The sequence below is a fragment of the Gobius niger genome (genome assembly GCF_951799975.1).
Source record: "Gobius niger genome assembly, chromosome: 14".
Lineage (NCBI taxonomy): Eukaryota > Metazoa > Chordata > Actinopteri > Gobiiformes > Gobiidae > Gobius > Gobius niger.
The window spans coordinates 14,066,800-14,090,955 of record NC_136865.1 but is presented as its reverse complement, the minus strand read 5'-3'; the positions used below and the strand labels follow the sequence as shown (position 1 = coordinate 14,090,955).

At 40.5% G+C, this 24,156-nt stretch overlaps 1 protein-coding gene across 1 annotated transcript in view; it reads right to left on the bottom strand.

The window, feature by feature from the left end:
• csmd2 (CUB and Sushi multiple domains 2) overlaps positions 1–24,156 on the bottom strand; it is a 212,126-nt gene that overhangs the window by 145,935 nt on the left and 42,035 nt on the right. Inside the window, exon 3 of the mRNA XM_079571186.1 lies at positions 19,416–19,528. Coding sequence (XP_079427312.1) covers positions 19,416–19,528 — 113 coding nt within the window. The remainder of the gene's footprint in view (positions 1–19,415; positions 19,529–24,156) is intronic.

Genomic DNA, 24,156 nt, shown 5'->3' with positions numbered 1-24,156 from the left:
AAAGGAAAAAAACAACAACTACGGAGCAGCAGTGACTGTTCAGTCAGACACTGTTCTAGACTCACTTTAAGCAGAGTTCAACTCATACCCGAACAATGTTTTTCCTAATTCTATTCCTTCCTTGTGTATATGCTAGTGACATTGTGAGATCGATCCTAACACACAGGTGCATTAGCTCAATAAGCAGTTTCTGCTTTGTCAAGCAGCAATTCAATCAATGTGTGCTGCTCTCTACACATGGCCTGGACAAAACCTGGCAACAGCCATCGCTTCTGCTTAAGGAGACGGAGCAATGTACACTCTTCACTCATTCCATACAACAAAATAAACTGAAGACAACGTATCTGTATCTCTTTTCTATTTTCAGCAAATTACTTCATTTGACCACGGTGTCACCTGTTCTTGTTACTTGTACATCTAGAATATGGTTAATAACACATGTTATTGAAATGTGTGAGAGAATGAGTTTTTGAGATGTACTTCTTGTTTTCCTACACTTTAGAAATGTATAGGCAACTTCACAGTTCAAGTTCAAGTAATTGTTTGCCAGGCTACGCAAACAGTAGCAACATATTTTAATCTCACAACCATATGAACAATAAACTATGCCACATGGTGTAAAGTCCTTTGAAAGATGAATGACAATACTGTGCTATTCACACATCTGCTCAGTGCTCTCACCCATTGCCCACTGCCTACACATGTCAGAAGTGCAACAATGAACATCACCTATACCCACAAACACAAACACAGCAGAGGCAATGAAAAAGTGCGCTGAGGTGTGAAGGAGAGCTTATACAGAATTGATGGCTGCCGACAATGTCTACAAAACGGAATAATGTGCCGTTCAGTATCCATTCAGCATATATGAGGCTAAACAAAGAGGGATTGCAGCTGGAAATATTCAAGGAGAGTCAGGAGACAGATGAGACTATGGGATAGAGGGACAGCCGGTCAACACATCTGAGTGTAGCCTTGACTGTCCCTCCAGCATTCAAATATGCTTTAGGATCGGACCAGCACAAAGATTGAGCTTTATTTCAATCACAAAAAAATATGATAGAACCCAACACATGGAAAATAGGACTAGGAGAGAGGAGGGGCAGAGGGCAAATCACAAGACAGGGCAGGATTCTCCCATCCAAGGTACTAACCAGCTTAGATTTCGAGATCTGAAGAAATTGGGAAACAGGGAGAGATCAAGGTCTGAAGACTGGCTTGTTTCACTAAACCCTAACCCCTAACCCTTTTTACACATTCATTTATGTCATTCTTTTTATCACTGTGGGCAAAGTGCTTCAACAGATAAAGTATGAACTAGATCCTGTTGGAATCCAGGCTAAAGTATGTGCTTTCTTACAATGGATATACCGATACATAATACATAACATCTTAAGTTTAAGCCAATTCTGTGCTAAAAGGCATCAGACAATTGGATTTGTGTGGTCCCCTGCATTTTGCTCCGCCGTATCAACTCATCCTCAGCCACTTTACAGGTTGCCTTGGAAACAGTGAAGGGCCAGGCGAGTTGGTGAATGGAAAAATGTTGAAGCAGAAACGTGCAGCAGGTTTGTTTGGGAACAAAACAGCACATATGTGTATTAAATTGATTTTTATTTTTAGGAATTCCATCAACCTACATGTTTGTGACATGTAACATTGTAACAAAAGCTCAATTGTAAGGACAGTGTTGTGTTGATACTATATTATAAAAAGTTCAGGGGTAGAAAATGCGCAATGCCATGTTTGGGCATCAGTAGTTGGGTCACTGCAGTCAATGCATGTGTTTAGCATGTCTATTGCAAATATCCTGTTTGAATGACACCTTAGTGGGAAATACACATCAAGATTAATCAATATATTTATTTAACCTTGTCTTTCCCTGGGGGGGGGGGGGGGGGGGGCTTAATCTCATTTTCACACGGTTACGACATGAAATACTATCATGCAGTGCTGCCATTGGATCTGACTTCTGATTACAGCAAACACGGCCCTTCACTTATTTATTTATTATACCCTTAGTGGTTACTTGGCTTATAGTTTGTCTCTGCGTAAAGGTAAGTGCCATTACACAAACACAATAACATGCTTGATATGTCTGTCTTTCATAAAGTAAATGTCATTTGGGCACAAGAAATGCAAATTCAGTGTAATCATATGTTGCAGCAGGAAAGAAACGTACAACATTGCCATGAATACAAAGGTGATTTCTCTCAAAACCAGATCAGTGGCCAAGCACACAAATATTGAGGTGTTTAATCATTGAGGATTATTGAGGCGCATTCCCCCTTACACCAACAAAACCATTTTCGCACAGTTTTCAGACTTCTTTTGCCTTCTTTGCCTGTAAATCTGAATCTTGTTTCAATCAAAAATGGATGTTCGAGTCTGTGAGTTTCCAAGTGATTTTAAACCACTGAAATAGATTTATGACAAAATGAATGGTGTTCATCCCTGGCCGCCACATTCCCTAACTCAAAGTTTTCCCCATTATGCGAAGTTAAAATAATAAACCAAAAACTAAACCATTCTTTCAAACTGATGTCGCCAGAAGCCCTTACCGAGGCCAACACTGAGACTGAACTCTCCACTCAGGTGAGCAGTGGAGTGAATAAACATGTTTCTTCTTTGACTCCAGGCCGAAGGAAATCACTGCATCATTATTGGAATACTTGCTTTCAGTTACTCCAATCTCTGCTGAATGTCAAAAGTAAACCGTGCTTAATGTAGATGTACAGCGCTTGAGTTTTGATAGAATATGAAAAAATAGTCCATTAAAATGTTAAATTATGAAAACTATTTAGATTATAATAGACTATTTTCATCTCCTCGATTACAACACCTTAAAAAGAGCTCTTGGCACTATATTATCCGTGCGCTTGGCCATTTTGCTTCATCTACATTCATGCATTTTGTATGACAATTCTTGAAAGACATCTGCACAGCGGTGGAGTGTTAATCATTATCTTTGACCATCTCTGCCATCAGCATACAGATCACATTTAGCACAATGCAATGACAAGTCGCATTTGGCCAATTACTGAGTAGTAGTTATGCTAGGATGAGTCATGCAGTCCTGAAATCCATTATATCGGTTGGTTCCAGTACACCACTAATCCCCTAACTGCGCTATAGATTTTTTTTTACCCACTCACTATCATCTCTATGAAGTAATCCATTCCAAACAGCCTCTTTTTCTAATTCTATATAAAACATACACATAATCATCTTAGATTCAAAAAGAGTCTTGTCTTCTCTACCCTCTAGTGCTTTAGGAATCAGGAAGACTTGCAGAAGAAAGGGATTACTATTTCGTGTTCTTTCAAATCCCATCCAGTGTTCCCCAAGCTAGACATGTCTTTTGATTCCAGGCCAACTGTAGGGTTTGTGTTCCCAGAGGAGGTGCCATTCTGTACACTTTTCCTTCCTTCAATCCGGGAAAAAAAAAATCACACGGCAGAGCACTGAAACATTTAGTCTAAGAGGGGAAAAAAAAGATTATGTTCATATAAATTATTAAACGCACCAATCGGCGGAGAAAATGTCGGAGTTGCAAATCCATAAGTTTGCAACAGGGAGTGGGTGTGAAAACAGCGCAGAGTCCCGAGGCGGTTACATCTTGTGGCATTTTAAAGTAATCCAACTAAAGCTCATACATAAGTCATGCAATCATGGCTCGCTTAGTCAATACACGTGCATGTGTGAGGATGCGGCAGAGGTGTGACGTCGTGGAGGCATCGTACAGGCAGAGCCCGTCTACTCAGAGAATCACAGACGGCAGCGATTATCACATGACCGCGATGGAGAAAAGATGGTGGAGGCTGACTTCACAACAATGAGATTCATAACAATAACTGAGTAACTTTCAATCTGCGGCGCACGAGGAGGAAGATACATCCAATTTTGTCATGTCGAAGTGCACAATGTTAGGTTTCTGGTGCCCCAAATTACTACCAGTAATATGAGACTGAATAGGCGTGCGGTATGCTAACGTAACACATTGATGGTTAGTTACATGAAGCAGCATAAACAACAAACTAAATAGGTGTCTGGTATGTTAACGTCACATAAACAGTTCAGATAACTATAGCATAAAGAACATACTCTCCATCTCACTCTAAATCACTAAATCCATTGAAATCTTCATCCTCTGTCTCACTTCTATATAATCTTGGCAACTACCTGGGCACGGAGGCGTAACCGCACTGTTGACAAGCCTCTCCCGGCAGCACGTTTTTCAAGCTTTCATTTGCGAACTTGTTCCTCTAGCTGTGGCCATCTAGCTTTTAGCCCGTGATTAGCTTTGTTTTGTTTTCTTCTCACTCACTCCAAACTTTCTTTCTGCTACTCAATTAGCCTGCAGTGCCCTCTAGAGGCATGTGGCAATCATATATTTTTATTAAAAAAGGGGGGGGGGGGGGAATCACATATTAGTTGCTCTGGAGTACAAGACGCACTGTCAAACTATGAAAGTGAGACTTATAGTCCAGAAAGTACGATAAGTTACTGTGTAAGTAAAAAAGGAACCTGTCTTTAGAAAGGTGCCAAAAAATCTCTAAAACACATATGGAGAACATAATTAGAGGGTTGGTAAAGTGGCTAAAAGTTTTAGAAAATGTAGTGAGCATGGTTCAAAACCTGCCCTATTCACACATTAACGTTAGAATTTTTTGATCTTTGCTCCTCTCTAACTGTCAAGACCTGTGATCGAAATTCATGTTTTGCTAAATATTAGCTGGCACAAAAGACCAATTCTTCCATAAATGCTGTCTGGCTTCTCCATTTCGACACTACACCTTCAGGCCTGCATGCGCCTCATTAGACTAAATTGCGAGCTGACAATTAAGGCCACAAATGGAGCATATTGCATTGCCAAATCATAGGGTGAGAGACGAACATAAAAACAAACCGGTGTGCCTTCTTTCCTTTCGCTCCGGTGACAGCGGAGCGATGCGGCCGGAGAATAAGGGACGACAAATCAAAACAAGGAAAAGCACAAATCAGCTAAAAGCCCCTGCTCTGGAGAAGATATCCGTCCACTTCCAAGCAGTCTGTGGGCACCAAGGTTTATCCCTCAGTGACAACTCCCTGTTGTCTCTAGCCCTGTGCACTAAATCAAACTGAAATGGCCTCCTCCGCCTCCTCCTTTTGCTCCTGATGCTGGTGCACAACAAACATTGATTCTGTATGAGCGGAGCGGACCGGAGCAGACGCAGCTGACCCGGGTGATGGAGTTGTGCGGAGGATATTGCTGGTGAGCGTTAATCCAGCGTGTGCAGCACAGATTTATTCCAAAGCGCAACACTTCTAATACAGACAGGCTAAAAATAAGGTTGAGTAAGTAATCGCCCTCACAAGCAACCATCCTTTACATTCATTTACTAAAGACAATTAACAGGTATAACAACTTTGATATTAGAGCTTTCCTCATCAATCTACATCAAAGGGATTCTGTCTTTGGGGCCAGTTGATTTAGATTGCTAATACTCAGTGTAACAGGACACAGGCCAGTCAGTTATAAATGTGCATACATGATGTGTCACACACTCTCTCATCATTATCTCGCCTTGCATACAGACGGCATCTCGTCATAGAAGGGAGCGTGGCTTCGCCGAGGGGAAATCAATCTTTTAGGAAACACAAATGTTCACTCTTTTTAGCCATTTTCTGGGAAAATATAAACGTATTTATCACATACAAATAAAGTCAAGTATAAATCGGGTCCATATGGATGTTTATTCACAGCAGATTGTTCAGTAGAAGCAAAAAAACGGCAGTCGTAGCTAGCGTTAGCATTAGCACGATGCTAACATGAAGCATCATGTTAGCATTCTCCGTTATTTATGTATTTATGGGCTGCTGAACCACTTTGCTCCTCTCCATGTCTTTGTATCTTTATTTTGTAGAAAACTCTATTCATAATTCAGCATTTGTTAAAGTACTTTTTGAATAATTAAAGGGTTAGTTTAGACTTTTCTCCAAATTGTTTTCCCCCTTAAAGGAACAAGCCACCATTTTTGCATACTGAGCTATGTTCTTACCTGAGCTTAGACGAGTTGATATGTCTGGTTGATATGTCTGGTCTTGGTGTGTGCAAAAACGGTGGCCTGTTCCTTTAACAGTTTTCAAACATGACCATATATGGGTGATTCCAGAGCCATTCCAGAGTCTGTATCTATGCTCTGACAGGCTACCACATCCGGTACAGAACCATAACTCAAAAGCAAAACAATGCATTGACCTATGACCTGGTTGTAGCTAGCATGTAAATATCTCCTGTCAATGAAGTCTGGCAGAGATGAGTAGAAGGAAGTGCCAATGTGTGATCGATGCGTCTAGAATTTTTTACCGGTGGATACAGACTTGGTTAAAAAAAGCATTTACACTTGGTTAATATTAATTAGCTCAATGAGATAAAGAGCAGTGGCTGGGTATTGATTATTGATGCGAACGTGCATGTGTAGCAATCTTCATGATAAATGAGGCCCCCCAGCCTGGTAATGATGAATATGTTATTGCAGATGAGTATTCGATAAGTAAGGAGTGAGGCTTAATAGAAAAAGCTTAATAGAAAAAGCTTGTTTGTAATGTTTTTTTGTTTTTTTCCCCCACCGTAAACACACTAATAAAAATTGGCTGGAACTCGGATAAGAATGTATTATTTTCGGGGGAGAATGGCCTCTTTGGAACGTTTGGATTCACACAGTTGAAGGGCTAAGGGAATACAGGGGTGAGAAATTCCAGCCACAAGAGGCATAAAATAAGAAGTGGTCTATTGGATTTAAACTCAGAGTTGTATATGTATATATATGACTTGTGGGATAATGACAATATTTTCGGCCATTTGATTCTGAAACATAGAGCCAGACGCCATCAATTACCATAATACATAAGCAAACTGTGCAGCAGAAACTCTCAAACGTGATTGCAATAGCAGCTCACCTATAGCCAATGTATTCCCCTTGCTGAGTGTTAAAGTCATGCCATGGCCACATTGAACCCTGCTGTGCAATCGATGATGATAGGCTCTTTAAGCAGAGGAACCGTCCCTTTCTGTCTCTCCTCTCCTGTGTTTCATGGAGGGAGTGACTGAAGCACAGACGACAACCTTCAGCACTCCCATTCATCTACCCCACCACTTAAAAGGCTCTGATCCTCTGCTATCAATTACCTAAGTGCAAGTGGACTAATTCTCCCAACAGCCGCAGGTACTGTGGCTGTATACTGAGAAAAATTCGAGCATCAACTGTTGTAGCTTTGAAGTGGTCCTGCCAATTAGAGACACACGCACTGAGAATCCAGAAAACCCTTAAACCTCCGTGGATATTGTGCTGCACTCTTCTATGCTCCAAACACAATGTACAAGCACAAAGTGTTCGCAAAGTTCCCTGTCTCTTCCCAAGCAAAAACAATGTGACGTTAATCCTTGTACAAAACAGACACTAATCCACATAAAACAGGGATTGAGTGTACAACAAACAGACATAGAGGAAGAGAATGGGGATAAGAAACTAGTGAACTAGCAGACATTGAATTTGTTGCAGGATTTTTTGTTTCCTTCTTTTTTGTTTTTCTCGAGTTTTCGGCTAAATGTTTTATATTGTTATATCCGGTTGAAATTCACAGCTCAATCATAAATCATAAACCTAGCCTGGAGGTTTCATTACAGAAAATGGACAGTATTAATTATATAATGCTGATGAAATGTGATGAAGTGAATCTAATGGAGAAAGGCTTACATTGGTTTGAAACACAGAAGTGGGTAGGTGGAAAAGCTAAAAATTAACACCAGGCATAAGCTGTGTTAAAAAGTTTCTTTTTCAAATTTTACATTCCTAACTAGAGCTCCACCAAATGTTTAGTGATTACTACTTCTTTTACAGGTTCATTTTTCAAAAATTCTTCCAAAATGGATTGTCACAAAATTTAAAAGTAAGACCAGTAATGAACCATAAACGGATTTGTTATTTTTTAGCTTTTTTGCCATTACACAGTAGAAAATAAATCGACAGTGCCACAGTCACTTATCACTTTGTGATGGAAAATGCATCAGCGGTAATAATATGAAAGAAGTGCAATATAAATCTTATGTTGACAAAGAAATAGGTTTTTCTGTGAGTCATTGAACAAAGAGTAAATGGTTAGATGATTCAAAGAATCACTCTTTGATACATTGTCCACAAATATGAGTTGTGTGTTTCTGTATCCAAAGTTTGGCAACATACTGCGTCATTTCAAATCCTCTCTGTTAATAACAACCTGTAGTTTATGCTAAATGTGGGGTTAATATTGTAATAGATTATTTCTATAAGATGATAGTCTTCACTGTGATTCTACATGGAAAAACTTTATTAACTGTATTTTTTTCATTAATTTATTATTTGATAAAACAAACATTTTTTATGAGACTCAGGCTCAGCACCAGTTCGAGATACTTGGCAATTTAAATATACTAATTTCAGCTGCTGGAAAAAAACTAATGATCTGTATCCTCTCCTAAAAGTCATTAAAATGTGAGTCTTTGCACTTCATCATAATCATTGAGAGACAGAACTAAACCCCTTGAAGTGGCCCATACTGTCTGGGTGCAGACAGTGAGTGAAAAATAAAAATAAACAGTCTCTCCTAAACAGCATGTGTACGTCTGTGCTGAGGTGTGTCTGTCGTCCCAGCTGTGATCGAGTGGAGCACACTTTCAATAGGTAGCCTCTCACCTTTGTTTAGGTAGCGGCCGCTGATGAGGGCTATCCAAGGAGAGACTTAATTACATCAAAGTTTCCAATCCAGAAGGCTGAGCAGATGACATTTACAAGAGGCCAACCGAGGCACTTAATTACACAGTTTGATAAAGTCGCAGAATCGGTGTGCCAGCCCGATATACCTCACATAAACACGCCAAGAACAGCATCTCCGGCAACCTTTCGGACCAGTCAAATCCAATGTGTTCGCGCTGACATTTTCTGCAGCCGGAGCCTAATAACCGAGTGCCTATGCCAAATAAGCAAATAGAACAGGACTGGTCCCTGTTACTTATTGAGCAGATGAGCTCCTGGGCTTAAAAATGCATGAAGGAGGATAGGAATGACTTTGGTGCGCCATGCGTTTGTGTGTGTGGTATTCTTGAGGTTGAAGAGGTAACATTGTTTGCTTTATTGCAGGAGGGCCCTGCAATAAAACCTGTGTTAGAGTCAGTAAACCCCTTTGTAATTCTTTATCAAAAGGGTAAACTTAAGTGCCTTGCCGTTAATGTATAGTGCTGGGAAACTCCATGAAAAAAAAAATCTTTGCAATGTGGGATTTCTATTTGTCATTTACAAATTACAAATCCAACTCAAAATATGTCTTTGCATTTACCATTTACCATTAATTTAATATACTAGATGGGGATATTACCATAGTGTACTGAATAGTATCGATTTGAATATCTGCATCCTGTGCCCCTAAAGTATGTTTGGATCGAATTAGTGCAAAAACATGACACACTTTGCTTTAAAGGCAACAATAAAAACAGCTAACGGGAGAAAACTGCTTTAATAGGAAAACAGAACATCCGTGTATATACAATTAAAGGTTGGAGCATGCAAAAAAAACATATTAGTGCTGGTTCAGAACACCTTTGAAGCCATTAACATTATATTTCGTACCTTAGTAAATGGAGCTTTTATCCCCTGCACACTCCAGAATTTGAAGTCCTTTCATCAACATTTCTATCTTTTTCAATCTCTACTTTTGGACTGTCTTCTTATGCTGATGTCTTCCTTGGCTGTCTGGGTTTGTGCCCTGTTATTTGTTGGGATGCAGAGAGTGTAGGCCTTGTCAGCGGGCAGCCTGTCAGTTTGGGGAATAGCGGGGAGCTTACTGAGCCTTTCAGTAAAAACAGACATGTGAGAAGCACAGCTGACTGACTCCACGGTCCTTATAGAAAACACACACACACACACATACACACATCATGGCATTCTGTTTTTGCTGTTGTCACACTGCTCACACCTCGTTTTGTTTTTGCTTTTTTTATGAGACAGAGAGTCAGGTGGCCCATACATACAGATCTCATCAACCCGCAGACTCTGGGGAAGCCTGAAGATATGGAAGGGATATTACTTTCATCATTTGTCAAATGTAACCTGATAATTGAATACATTTTATCATATACAAGTACCGTATTTTCCGAACTATAGGCGTATAAGTCGCACCAGCCAAAAAATGCATAATGAACAAAAAAACATATAGAAGTCGCTGCGGGGTATAAGTCGCACCAGCCTTGGCAACTACCTGAGGCTAACTGCACTGTTGACAAACCTCTCCCGGCAGCACATTGTTCAAGCACCCATTTGCAAACTCGTTCCTCAAGCTGTGGCCATCAAGCTTTTAACTCACAGTTAGCTTTTTTGCTTTCTTCATTGCACTAAGAGCAACCTTCGCTTTTCACCAGTCCCTCATAAATTTCTCGCTCACTTCTAACTTTCTCACTGCTGCTCAATTACCATTTTTTAAAATCTTCAGTGAGTAGCAGATACTGGTACACAAGCCTAGAGCGCCCTCTAGCAGCTGTCAGTGTGAAAATAACAAACATTGAGGGATTACATATTTTGATATGTAAATCGCCCCTGAGTATAAATCGCACCCCCAGCCAAAAAAGAGTTATTTATAATCTGGAAAATCCGGTAAATTACATATAAGAAAAATTAATTAGCAGTATGTCAGATGGTTCCTGATCTGTTTTAAATAAATACATCAAGGGTACTGTACTGCATAACAGCTTTTTCTTTAAAATACAAAAACAACTTCAGCGCTGTGTGTATATCACATTGAGTGTTCAGAGATAATAAATGAAAAAGTCCTTTGGATAAAAAATGTATCCCGGCTTTCTTATTACATTATGCTTTGTGACCTTGTGTACAATGTATGCATAACCACTTTTATGTCTGAGGCGCATTCCTGACTATAAAACAGGACGCTCTTATTTTTATTACCCGTGGTCCAGCGCACCTAGTGAACCATTCTGACCGCAGACCGAGCCTTTTCTCTCTGCAATTCACCCTGAAAACAAACACGCAGCAAAATCCAACCAAAAACGACTATGCAATGCAGTTACGCTCATAGACGACCTGCCCACTGATCCGCAGGCCAATTTGAACTGTCAAAATAGTTTTGCGTCATTGCAATAAGAAATGGAAGAATATCATTCACCATTGAATATACTGTTATACTGCCTGAAATCTTTCACACTGCACCTACGTTTAAAGAAATGTATGGTATGATTAGCAGGGGATATAGTGTTCATGTTTTTTTTCTGCTTGCACTCTTCTTCTGTACAATGTCTATTGATCTGAATGTAATTTCAGCATTTATGGCCAATATAAGATAACGCTAAGCTCTTTCACCCAGACCCTTTCTAATGGAAAATCAGTAGAAACTGTAATTCGGTTCAGGTTCAGTACACTACATATTTCAAACAATTGTGCCCGTCTCACAACAAAAATCTTATCTGGAGGCTGCCTCTGATGGTAATGGGGAAATCAATGTTCAGTGAGGAGGTTCTATATTATTAATTGTGCAGGATTAGAACATATTTTAGGAAATCTTACAGCTGCACTACCTAAATTACTCCGTTGTCAAACCGTGAAAGTCAGAGGTAGACGAGTAAAGTCTCTCAGTTGTTGCCCAAACTCGTTTCCAGCTCTCACAGACACTTGTCAAATGTCCGACAAAAGTAAAAATTCAATCAGGACAAGCAGAGGGCACATGGACTGGGGTGAAGCAGATTAATCACCTTATGTTGTAAGCGTGTCGGTTGGAACAATCAGAAAACATATCTTATCTTGCTGTAAGTAGATCTGCTTCGTCATTAGGCTGTCAAAGCGCTGCCATACAGCAACCAGCATCTCATTAATTGTCAGAGGCTTTTAAGCCAGTCATCCGGCTATTGACCTGATTCCATTCCAGCAAACGCGTAATAATGTTTTGTCTCTGTAATATTTGATAATGGTGTGTTAGTGAATAAATACACAATAAATAAACAAGCTACTGTTATTCCATACTAGGAGAAATAGTAGGAAGTGATTCTCAAAAGATTAACTGACAGCCAAAGCCAGAGCCAAAGCGCACGCAGATTATTTGTATGCGATCTTAAATTTGATGACCGTGACTGGCAACATGAGGAGAGAAATCTAGGCTCTTTGCTCCATGTCAAAAATGATTCCTTTCATGCCTCTTTCGAAAATACAGCTCTTGCTTCATCTTCCCTGACCCAGTTCTGTCCAGTGTGAATAGATGACTGGTCTATTACTGGATGTATGGAGTTCAGAAGCAGAGGTATCTCAGATGACATGTGAATAACATGTAAAACCATCCTTCATAAGGATGACGCAAATTGACACAAAGCGTGTGGTCCTAAAAAGAGTGAGGTGAGCATACATGGGCTTGCCTGCTCAGTAGGGCTGTCACGATAAATACTATATCGACTTATAGTTCAATAAAAAACAGATAAATGATACATTTTTGGGCACGATATTTATCGTCTTTACATTTATTAGCATTTCCCCCCTATTCTTTCTTCGTAAAACTTTGATTTTTAACTGAAGCAAATTGAGTTACATTATATTTCATGTTTATTGCAGCTTGTTTTAAGATATGATGATGCACTTTAAGAACAAAGGTTTACTGTCATTTTTATGCCTGAGAGTTGATGGTATCGTTAGAGTCAGTAATATCGTTTATGGCAATACTTTCCTGCCTCAATATATCGAACTTCAAATTTGTTATCGTGACAGGTCTACTGCTCAGAGAAGATGAAAAAAAAAGACGTTGAGAGACTTTTAAACAAGAGAGGCCACCACGTAACTTTTCACGACGCTGGCTCTCTAACAACAATCAAAGTGTTATGGTTGATATTTAACGTATAATCTCACGACTTCCTCCATGTACTGAAGTAGAAGAGTACTATCTTAATTCTAGCTGCATTCCCCACCTGCCAAGAAGGAGGAGCTTTTTCTCGGCCCCACGCTCCAAACTGTTGTCTAAACACACTAACTTCAAAGTCCTTAAAGCCAATTTTGTATTCCATCTCACGTCCCTTTAATCAGCTCCCGACTTAAAGGGACCGGCCTCATTTTTCAATTAGGCCCTACTCTTACTCACGCTCCGGTGCCTTCCATCGCTCTCAACTCCTCAGCCCCCACCTTCTTCACTCATGCTAATAGGAGCCAGAAAGTGTGTGCGTGGTGGGAGGGTGGTGGTGGATAGAGATGCCATTGTAGTAGATAGTCCCTGAAAGATGAAACACTGTGCAAAGAATCACTCCGCTCATCCATTCTCTCTTTAACTTTGGTTTAATACCTACACCCCAATCAAGATGGATTTATAATACCCCAGAGATTTGATTACCATTGGCATACACGAACATATGTATGGAGGTCTGCTAAATGAATTCGGAGGATAATGCATGCGTCTTTTTATTTCTGACACCTGCAGTGACTTAATTCTGAAGAGGCGCGCTCCGAGTCGTGCCAGTAAAGTTGGCTGCGGAAGATTTCTTTTCTTTTTTTTCTTTCTTTTTTTCTTGAGGTGACCCAGTTGGGAAGCACATTGAAAACACAAGTATGAGGAAAGCAGAAGAGAAAGTTGGCAACACATGTAGAATTGTAGGTTTATTTAGAACATGGAAAGCTTGAGTAGATAACATCATGGGGCAAATTTAAAGGAAGAAGAGGAAGCAGTTTTTCCTCATAAAAATACAGCAATATAAATACTGTGTAAGACAAAATTCTCCATTTATAGGAAAAGCGAAAGAAAGATGTAAGTGAGCATGTAGGCCTATTATATTCTGTCCACAAATGCTATGCATGAAGAACTGGAAGAATAAGTCGAATGCTCATCTTGGGTCGCGCGTTAAATAATGGTTAAGGGAATTTTTTGGGGGCTACCGAAGAATATTGATAGCCAGAGTAAAGTAACAAAGAAAGCTATGATTTGGACCATTTTACCCTCTGGAAAGTTGATGATTTAAAGCGTTTCTGTAGTCGCCGTGGAGCCTGTTAGAATATTAGCTTAAAGTCTATCAGGACTGCGCACGACGATAGATGGAAATACGAAGAGAGATGCTGTCAAAAGTGACCAGTCCTTGTTAGAGGAAAAACATTTCTGATCCTTGAAGGCGACTGACGGAAGTCCAGGGTTTGAAACTGTGACTTTATGTCACCAATATTCAGAATATTTAAACAGGGATAAGAAATAAAGACAACATAGAATCATTTTTTGACAATAAGGAGGTGGACAGTAAACAAAATATGTTTTAATTGTTGCCAGATAGATCCACATACACAGTCATCTAAATGAATTTTATTTGTATCTTTCGTGAGTAAAGTGATCTGATGGCGTAAAACGCAGCGAATCGATCGCTAATTTGAAAGACGGCAATTTTACCCACAATATTTAACATCAATACCGTTTGGAAACTCTTCTCTGTGATTCCAGGACAAATTGAAAAAATTCCAAAAGTGACAGTGTCAGTGTCTAGTCTCGTTCCCCTGTCCGCTATGGTCCACTACTACCTACAGAGCAGCCGCCCAGCCGCCCAGCCGCCCTCCATTTCAAGATATTGACAACATAAATTTGTACAAGACACAGCACTTGAGACTTAAAGTCTTTAAACCAATGCCTGTAAGCCTGTTAATTGTTAAGGCTCAATATACTTCAGTGTTCACGGTACTCTTACCTGAACTCATACATTTCAGTGTGGTTTGTCTGGTAGCCGAAAAAAAAACATAAGCAAAGGTCAGTATAATTGCTCCTAATTTAACTTTGAGCAAAAAGAATGGAATAAACAGACTTTTTTTTAATGATTAAATCTTTTTATTAGCAGTTTAATTAACTTTGCTATATTTAGTATCCCTTTCTATAGCGACATTGTAATTATGAACAAAGACTTCGCAAAGACGACGTGAAAGGAGGGAGAAAAAATAGGAGTCTGCTGGTTTCCATGGCGACAGGAGAGAAGAGATTCCATAGTGTTCTCGGCCATTACGCAGGGTGTTGGGGAGATGGACTGCACAGCACTTATGCTTATTGGAGGAATCAGATATTTAATATAGACGAGATGGTTCTGGGCAGCAAAATGGTGGACGGTGAGCGCAATGCTTATAAAATAAACGCTCCTAAAATGATGGGGCTCTAAAATGGTGTAAATTCTAAGTCATCCAGATGGTTAACTGAATGTTGTCAAGTAAAAACAAGACAACTAAGACAACTTTTTGATGACCATCACATCCACTATAGACATCTATATCTGATGGATGTGCCGGTCACTAAAATTAGTTATGAGGAGGCTCTCAGGCTGCTGTACAAGGGCAATCAATGTTATGAAACGGCAGTGATGAATCTGTTTGGAATTGCTTCATTATAGAAAATATCACAGATGTAGCCAATCAAGAGAATTGTTCTCTTGATTGGCTACATCAGCATGTCACTCACTCAGAGCACAAACAGGAAGAGCGAAAGGGGAAAAGGGCCTGTGTTTGAACTGAGTTCAACAGAGACGCACTCGGGGCCAGACCTTGTGGCGGCGCACGGGGCGGCGCAGGGTCTTGGCGAATTATTTTCCGAGTGGCGGCGCTATATGTGCCATTCGCCTCCGCCACCAGTGGGGGGGCGTAACAAGAGGAGGTGACTGCACTGATGGAAACACGGCTGACATTCACTTCCTCGTTTACATTGCGCTGTCTTGCGTTCTTTCTTAAGCCTTAGGCTCTCACAGGTCAAACTAAAAACTTTATTTACCCCATCGTGAGCTAAACGATGTTCACGTCTCGAGAGAAAAAGAGCTACAGCGTCCGCTGTGGCGCGGATCGGCCCGCGCTTGGCGTGAACGCGAAGCAAAACAAAAGCACATGTTCACCCTACACAATCACTCTCCTGGACGCGGAGTCGATCTGGTTGGAGGAAAATGTGTGTGTCTCCACCCACTTAAATGCACTAAGTCTGGAGTGGCAAGATCACAAAGTGCGCTCCTACTGAGCGCAAAATGTCACCACTCCAACTCTACACTCAAATCATGTGCATGCCAAAACAGCACATGGAGGAACCGTGCGAGTTTATTTCCAATTTGTTGTTGAGAAAACATTAAACCTCTCATGATGATGTATAGAATGCAGCACAAGAGTAATTGAACAAGATTAAAACGATAAATCTTCCGCAAGGTTTGTTTTTGCACACATTATATTCTAGGCAAATAACATTTCCCTTTTACTCAATAAACTATGTTGGGGGGGTGGGGGGGGGCAACATTTTGGAGTCCATCCAGAATGTGTTTTCCTGTGCGCTCATGGCTTATCATTGTGTTGATTTCAGGCCCAGTGCTAATTTGAATGAGTAAGTGAGGAAAACAGGTCTCGCCGAGGGCTACGGATCATTATCTCCAGCCTTTGTGGCAGGAAGCCTAGGACTTCAGAGACTGAACAGTCAAAGATATCCTTTGTGGTGTGACGAAACTCTAACAGTAACTCAAAGAAATCACACAAAACAAAAGAAAAAAACAAATCTGTAAATGTTTTATCCTAAATACAGAATTAATAAGAGATGAAGCGTTTGAGGTGTCCCATAGGTATTAATGTTAAGGATGTACTGTATTTGTATATTACACAACAACTGTACAACACCCCTCCTGGAACCGCCACCTTAATGTGGTGGAGGGGTTTGAGCACCCGCATGATCCTGGGGGCTCTGTTGTCGGGGGCTTCGTGCCCCTGGTAGGGTTTCCCATGGCAAACAGGTCCTAGGTGACGGATCAGACAAAGAGCGGTTCAGACACCCTTATGAGAGACCAACAGGCCCGGTTAATCGTGAGGCCGTCCTCCCGTGGACCCACCACCTGCAGGAGGAGCCATAGGGGCTGGTGCAATGTGATTTGGGCAGCTCCAACAGCTGCCCCACGACCCGGCAACGGACAAGTGGAAGTAGATGGATGGATGGATGGAACTGTACAACAAAATTAGTAGCAGTGGGCAGTCCATTTCTATTTCTATTGGGCACTCTAAACCACCGCCACAGTGGGACCCAATGGCATAGCGTTTTTTTCTCAGGGCATGGACAGTGTTGAACTCACAAGACGAGATCTTCCGGCTGGCACAACAACACCGTTGGTCTGGGCGAGCCCAGTATCTTGCTCGTGCATGCCTGCTGTGTCAGTTCTTGCGACCAGTGGCCTTAGGAAAAGAGAGGCCGGCTGAGGCGCGATTTGCAGTGTCTTCTCATCTTATGTAACCTACTTCATTCAGCATTTAGGCTTTAACTCTCAACTTTAGCTTTAACGTCATTTATCCTAACAGCCTGCCTGCTCTGGCGCTGGTATTTGAAGCTTGTGGGGCTGTGCACGCTGCAGAAACATCATCAAAACACCAGCATGTGCTAACAGCCCCCCACCCCACCACCAAGTCTGTACAGTCTGTAGATGGAAAAGGCTTGTACATAGCGTTGCCATTCGCCCTGGGTGTCTGACCAGCCCACTTACTGCATCAAGTCTGAACCTTTCACAGAGCGCCCTCTGTCAGTTCGAAAGATGATACAACCTGCATTTAGAAACACAAGGCCCACAGTGCGATAACTAAAGTATATTTCTTCAGTTGATCTCTTTTTAGATCGAAGTCTAACCCACAACCAAATCTGGTAAACATGTTAAGCTTAAAAATGAAAAACTAAACCTTAGTATAAGCTACACATATACAGTACAAGTCTAAATCAGTAAATGACACTAGTGAGATACATTTTAAGGCTAAATAAGAGTTATATAAAAAACGGTGCAAAATCCGCTTTTTCCCCCTGGTGCCTGGGTACCTCCATTTGCAGGAATAATTCATGCATCATTCCTTCAATAGTAATGCATGCACCTTCTGTTTCTCACCTTTTCCAATTAAGATTCATTCTAACCCATGGGGCACATGCATGTCAGCCAGGGCACGTGAGAGAGGTCAGAGCTGGGGGTGTCTGCAGCGCCACGTGAACGAGGTGACAGGTAATTACTGGGATTGCACTCTCGCTCACAGGCGCGGGCCGTGGTTTTAAGGGCAGCCCAAAGGATTGATATTACTCAAGCAGCCAGATTGATTTACAATACAAAATATGCTGTACTGGAATACATTTAATCCCAAGACTAGTCACCCCTCGCCGCATTTTTGAACATCTTTATACCGTGGATTTAAAAACATTTCATATTCAAGTGCAAATCCTGTGCATACAGATAATATGAAATAAATACACCCTTCCCGCAGCAACTGGTAAAGTAAGCAACAGTCGGTGGGCACTTACTCATAGTTCCCTCCAAAAAAAGAAATTTGAATTTAAGTGAACCCTAGGAGGATTGATTTTATGCGAGCCCACGGAAATGAAACACAACAACTAATTGGTTTGTATTGCGGTTTACCAGGGAAGAGCATGCTACATGGTTACAATATGTCGGATGTCATTTATTGCATTACAGGTCTACATACAGACATTGAGTGGCATTTGGTTTTGGTTAATTACTAAGGACTTCAACCATCTGACTGTGTTGTTTCCACTTGTGGCAACAGCAAACATAATGGGCCTGTGGCTTCCCTGTGGAGCACCCAAAACAGTCTCATTGCTCATTGTCTTGTTTTTATCTAGTCATGGTGTTTGGTCCTGACGCTCCCGGGCCATTTAATGTCTCTCCACTGAGGCACATCTCCAACATTCACAATATCTCAAAAAGACTGAGAAAGCGCTGTCAGGTAATTAGCCTAATTAGCCGTTTGCTTGTATTTCGTTTGCCTCCCCAGGGCTCCCACTCCCCACTCAGGCGAGCCCCAAGGACTGAAATCATTAATATCATTCTTCCACGGGCCATAAAGCGTTCCACGTCACCAAGACAAAGGTCTCACAGGCAGCTGAGGAAATGAGGTGATCAGAACTTCATGGTGAAAATGGCTTTAATAAAAAAACGTCCTAATTGGGTTGTACGTTAAGCATAATTGTTGTGGTAAAATGGATTTTAGTTTTTCACTCAGAAGACAGGAAACGCAGACTGAAGCAAAATTCACATCATTTGAATCTTCAACCAATATGTCTGATACAAAAGTTATTTGATAGATTGCTGCAGTGTCTAATTGGGGAGGCCAGTTATTTGAAGGCAGCGGAGTCTGGGTGAATGTATTCAAGAGGAGCAATGTCAAAAAGGGTAGCTAACCGTTTCTGAATAATAATTACTAATAAATTAATCATTTACTATTGCCTGCTTTGAAAAACACACGTTGAATGTGCGAAGAATGTCTATGTCGAAGAAGCTCTCAGAAATGTATGACCTCAGTCAAGGCACTGACACTTGAAATAATATGCAGTGTTAGATTTTGTGGGTTTGTAAAATATATTTGTACTTAAAAAATGGCATGTGTGATATTGCTTACCTTCATAGACAGCTTTAAATCCCTGGCCGCTGACTGCATAGTCCGACAGCAGCCATAGCGTGAGCCTTGATCCCGTGCTCACTATGGGTGCAGGCAGTTGGAAACCCGTTAACCTACGGACAAATGGGCAGAAGGACAATATCGGTCAGTCACACACACTCAAAACAGATCCAATAAACTGCTCGGGCGGGTCACAAGGTCAGAGATGAAACCTGCTTCCATCAAGCCAGCTGTCCCGGCATAACTATGGGTCTAACGAGCCTTTGAGTCAATCTGAAATCATCAACATGCCAGGGCCTCAACAGGATACAAAACACTCAACACATTCCTCTCCATTATCGAAGAAGAGTGCATCCAAATGTGCATTTGCAGACAATTAAAACACTCTGGCCAGTACATCACTGTGAGGATAAAGCTGTCAAGCTCCAACCACAACAATTACACCTTACATACATCTTTATTTATTTCTTCTCTCACATTGATTTCATTCCATGTTCTGATCTCACCCGTCTGTTTATGTGGTTGTGTTTTTAAGACATTCAGTACTGTGGTTCTCAACTAGTCAAAAAATACTCTTGATAATGGTTTCACTAATCTTTTTTATTACAGCCTTTAGTTTGTGAAGGCTCTCATTCGTCCAGGGGGTATCCATCATAGAGAGGCTAACTCATCGACTGGACAGCCTATTGAGATCAGGTGAGCGACCCTCTTTTGTTAAAGGAATAGGCCACCGTTTTTGCGTAATAACATCTTAGGAGTGCTACGACGTCCGCACAGTAAAGTTGAAGTTCTCCTAAGGTATTATTTGCCTGGCCTGCCAAACTACATGCTTTTTCATAGATATTTCAAAGACAGATAGTCTGATATAGACAGATATTCTTTGTTTATGTCTTACAATATAGTTCCTCTTTTTATCCAATTAGAAAATCAACATGTTTAATTTTGTGTAACAAGACTTGGATCGTGTAACTACTCATGTAACTGTATTGGTAGCTTCTACCTTCACCCCCGTTTGGGTCCATGGTGTTTTTGCGTGACTGAGCGCATGTGTAAAGACCAGACAGGTACGCAGGTATGCAAAAACAGTGGCATATTCCTTTAAGGCTCATGGCTCCTCCCAAAACTGAGTCTTATATAATCCATTCCAGGCTTACATAGTCTTATATAGTCCACTCCATTCTTAAATAGTCTTATATAGTCCACTCCATTCTTACATAGTCTTATATGGTCCGTTCCAGTTTGGATAAAAGTGTATTTTTCTAACAAAAAGAGCCTAGAAGAAGCCTCTATGACTAGGAGCAAAACATGTTCTTTACGCGTTAGCTTGCCTCTGATTGGATTGGACCTAATGAAGGTAGAAAAGCACTATATAAGGTGAGGGGAAACTTCCTTTCTCCGTGTTTTACAAATATAATTGATTGACCTGTGGATCGCTGATGAGGGTCTCCTTAGTTTAAAGTAGAACAGTTCAGTCTGGCTTTGAGCCCATTGTTCTGTTGCCACTGCAGTGACAGGAGCAGCTACAGAGTCACACAAGCGCAATGGCACACCAAAACAGTTTGATGTCAATATGTTGAAGTTCAATATTAAATTCATGTAAAAATCCCTTATATGAATTTTTATATTTTATCCATTTCTGTTCTCCTGTTGATAATCAAAAAGTAAATGAAGTAGAGAAATTACAATAACTACAACATAACTACAAATCTTTGAAAATATACTGGCTTTTCCAACTAAATCAAAAACAATGGCCTTTGTCATCAACAGTCGATATTACATTGCTATTCCACCTGAAGCTGACTAAAGAAGATGAATTATCCAAACCACATGCTGATTATGCATGGAGTCTTTGAAGTTGAGGCCAAGAGGACCAGGTGCACTGACACACATACACTTCCATCTCACACATGATAAGATGACAGAGACACGCCCAGAGTCAAAGGAGGCTCAAGACAGTGCCTCATCAGTGATTAACCTAACTACCTTAATTACTTAAAAGATCACAAAAGGTAACAAAACAACTGGCAGGATGGGTGTTGAAAGAGATTTAAAAAAAACATTGTTTTGGGTGGGATGGAAATATAATGGGGTGTTGTCTTTTTCTGGTTTTATCTTCTATCAAAACTTTGGTAATACACCAAATCTTTGTAGAGTGGTCAGCCTCCTTAAAAAAGGTTTTAGGTTGCGGTACACTAATAATATCCCTTTCATATGGCCAAGTCTCTGCATGAGTGAGTGTGTAAGGGTGTCTATGCACTGTGAGCGCTGTTTTGTGCATCTGTGCATTGGCTCAGATACGCAAGAGGTAGGAGATTTCCAAACTGCTATAAAAAGGGTCAGGTGATCTTAAAGAGGGCATTATTACTATCCTGCTCCGTTTTGGCAGTAGAAGTAAGCAGCTGCCATATTTTTCATCTTATATTTTTATCTTAATATATTTCAAGTATATGATACACAAGCTAATTCAGAAATGATTTAATTGCCTTTATTGAATTGAAGTATTTTGTCTGGCGTCAATAACACCATATTGTTAATGCGATATTTCTCTTCTATAAACCTTAGGCCATACTGCCCTATCCTAACAGTGCTAGTATTTTATTTGGCTTTATATGGCATCCACAAATAAATAGCCCTTGGAAAAACGCATTCGCAAGCAAGCTCAATGAATACGTTCAGCTAGCCCAGCTAATACACGCAGGAGAAATTTAGCAAAACACTGAAACAGTTTTGAAATTGAAATTTACCAAATCTTAAAAAGTTTAGCCCTGTCATTGGGTCGTTTAAACATGATTCTAACATCGCATTTTATTCAGCACTTTTCCTCAAGGGAGAAAGTATCAGACGCGTCGACATTTAGAGATTTTCACTCTGAATGAATTTGCAGGGCCTTTAGTCACAAAATCTCATTTTTTTCTGCATCCTTGAAAAACTCTTCAGCACACTGCGAATCAGACTGTGAAGACATCCTTTTAACATTGACTATCATAAAAGAAATAGGCTTTTGGATGTCAAAATATTATTTGCCAAAAGCTCCCACAAAAAAAGCATAATGGCTTTTTAGCAGTTGTCTCTGATAACATTTGCATGACAAAACACCATAATTGGGCTTGAAATACATGTGCACCTCATGTCCAGCTTCTGTTCAAACCTCAGCACTGAAACAGCTCTACTGAAAGTAATAAACAATCTCCTTCTCTCCTCCAACTCCAGCCATCTCAGTATCCTCACCCTTTTGGACCTCACCGTAGCAACCTCAATATCTCCTGCTTTGCTATGTCATCCTGGCTTCAGGCTACCCTCACAAACTGGCAACATGTTATCCACATCAACTGTTTCTCCTCCTCCATAGCCCACCTGATGAAAATCGGAAAAAAAGAATTGTTCAAAAGTTCATTTATTTCTGTAATTCAACTTCAAATGTCAAATTATGATATAGACTCATTACATGCAAAAAGACATATGGCAATAATTTATTTGTTATAATTTTGATGATTATGGCTTACAGTCCATTTTTAAAATATTCTAATTGTATGAGATTTTTAATTTTGGGGTTTGTACAAGCAAAACCATGATTATCAAAATTATAACAAATAAAGGCTATACATATCTCACTTTGCATATATTAGTTTCACAGTTTAGGTTGAATTACAGAAATGAATGCACTTTTTAACGATATTCTAATTCTCCGAGTTTCACCTGTATCTCAAGGCGTTCCCCAAGGTTCGGTGCATGGTCCTCTCCTCTTCATCATGTACATCCTTCCACTCTTGGCACGGCCTCTGTTTTAACTGCTACGCTGATGACATAAGCCTATAGCTTTACATCTACACCACATCCATAAAGTCCAATATCCACTCCACGCTCATTCAATGCCTAACTGACATCAAAACACAGGAGAAGAGATTAAACTACTACCCGTACTCATTTTTGACAGCACTACCTTCACTCCATCCACACTCATACGCATCCTATTCTCCATCACCCTACCCTCATTCATTCAAACCCCATGTCAAACAAATAATCTGCCCTCAGGACCTCACTGCCCCAACCACTCAGAGCCTGCTCTGAACTCCCCACCTTCAAGAAGGAACTAAAAACCCACATGTTGAAATACCATGCCTAATCATCCTCTCAACACGAGCGATTGCAATGTCGTCAGATCGTCACAGGCTTTGGTAACATGTATTAAATAACAATAGTTCCATGATTGTCAAAACAACAACGTTACACACCCCATCTGTCATCAAAACATCACATTAAAAATAGAAGTAAAACAGCTATTGCACCTATTGTTTACCTGCTGTTTAACCTACCTTCTCTGTATAGTTATTTTAATTAGAGGGCAACGCCCTTTGGAAAAGTCTCTTAGAATGTCCTATCCAAAACCATTTTTGTCAACCGCTATTCCCAATAAATTAGGCAATTCCCAATAAATATAGACAGTTAAGTAAAAACTTAACAAAGCAGGCTCTGGTATAACTGACCCGTCATTTTTAGCAGATTAAACTTGAGTGGTGCCTTTGTGTAGTGCGGAATGTCTCTCCCATGCCATTTAACACTTTTAGCTGAGTCGAGCGCTGCCAAGTAATTTTAACAGGGACCTAATATATTGCAGGGGCACTGACTATCCTTAAAGCTATCCTTAAAGTGTGACAAATAAACACCACTGCAATTAATAAATACTAAACAATGTATACTAATGGTGTGGCTTTAAGAAATGAGCCTGTTCTATAAGCAGTGT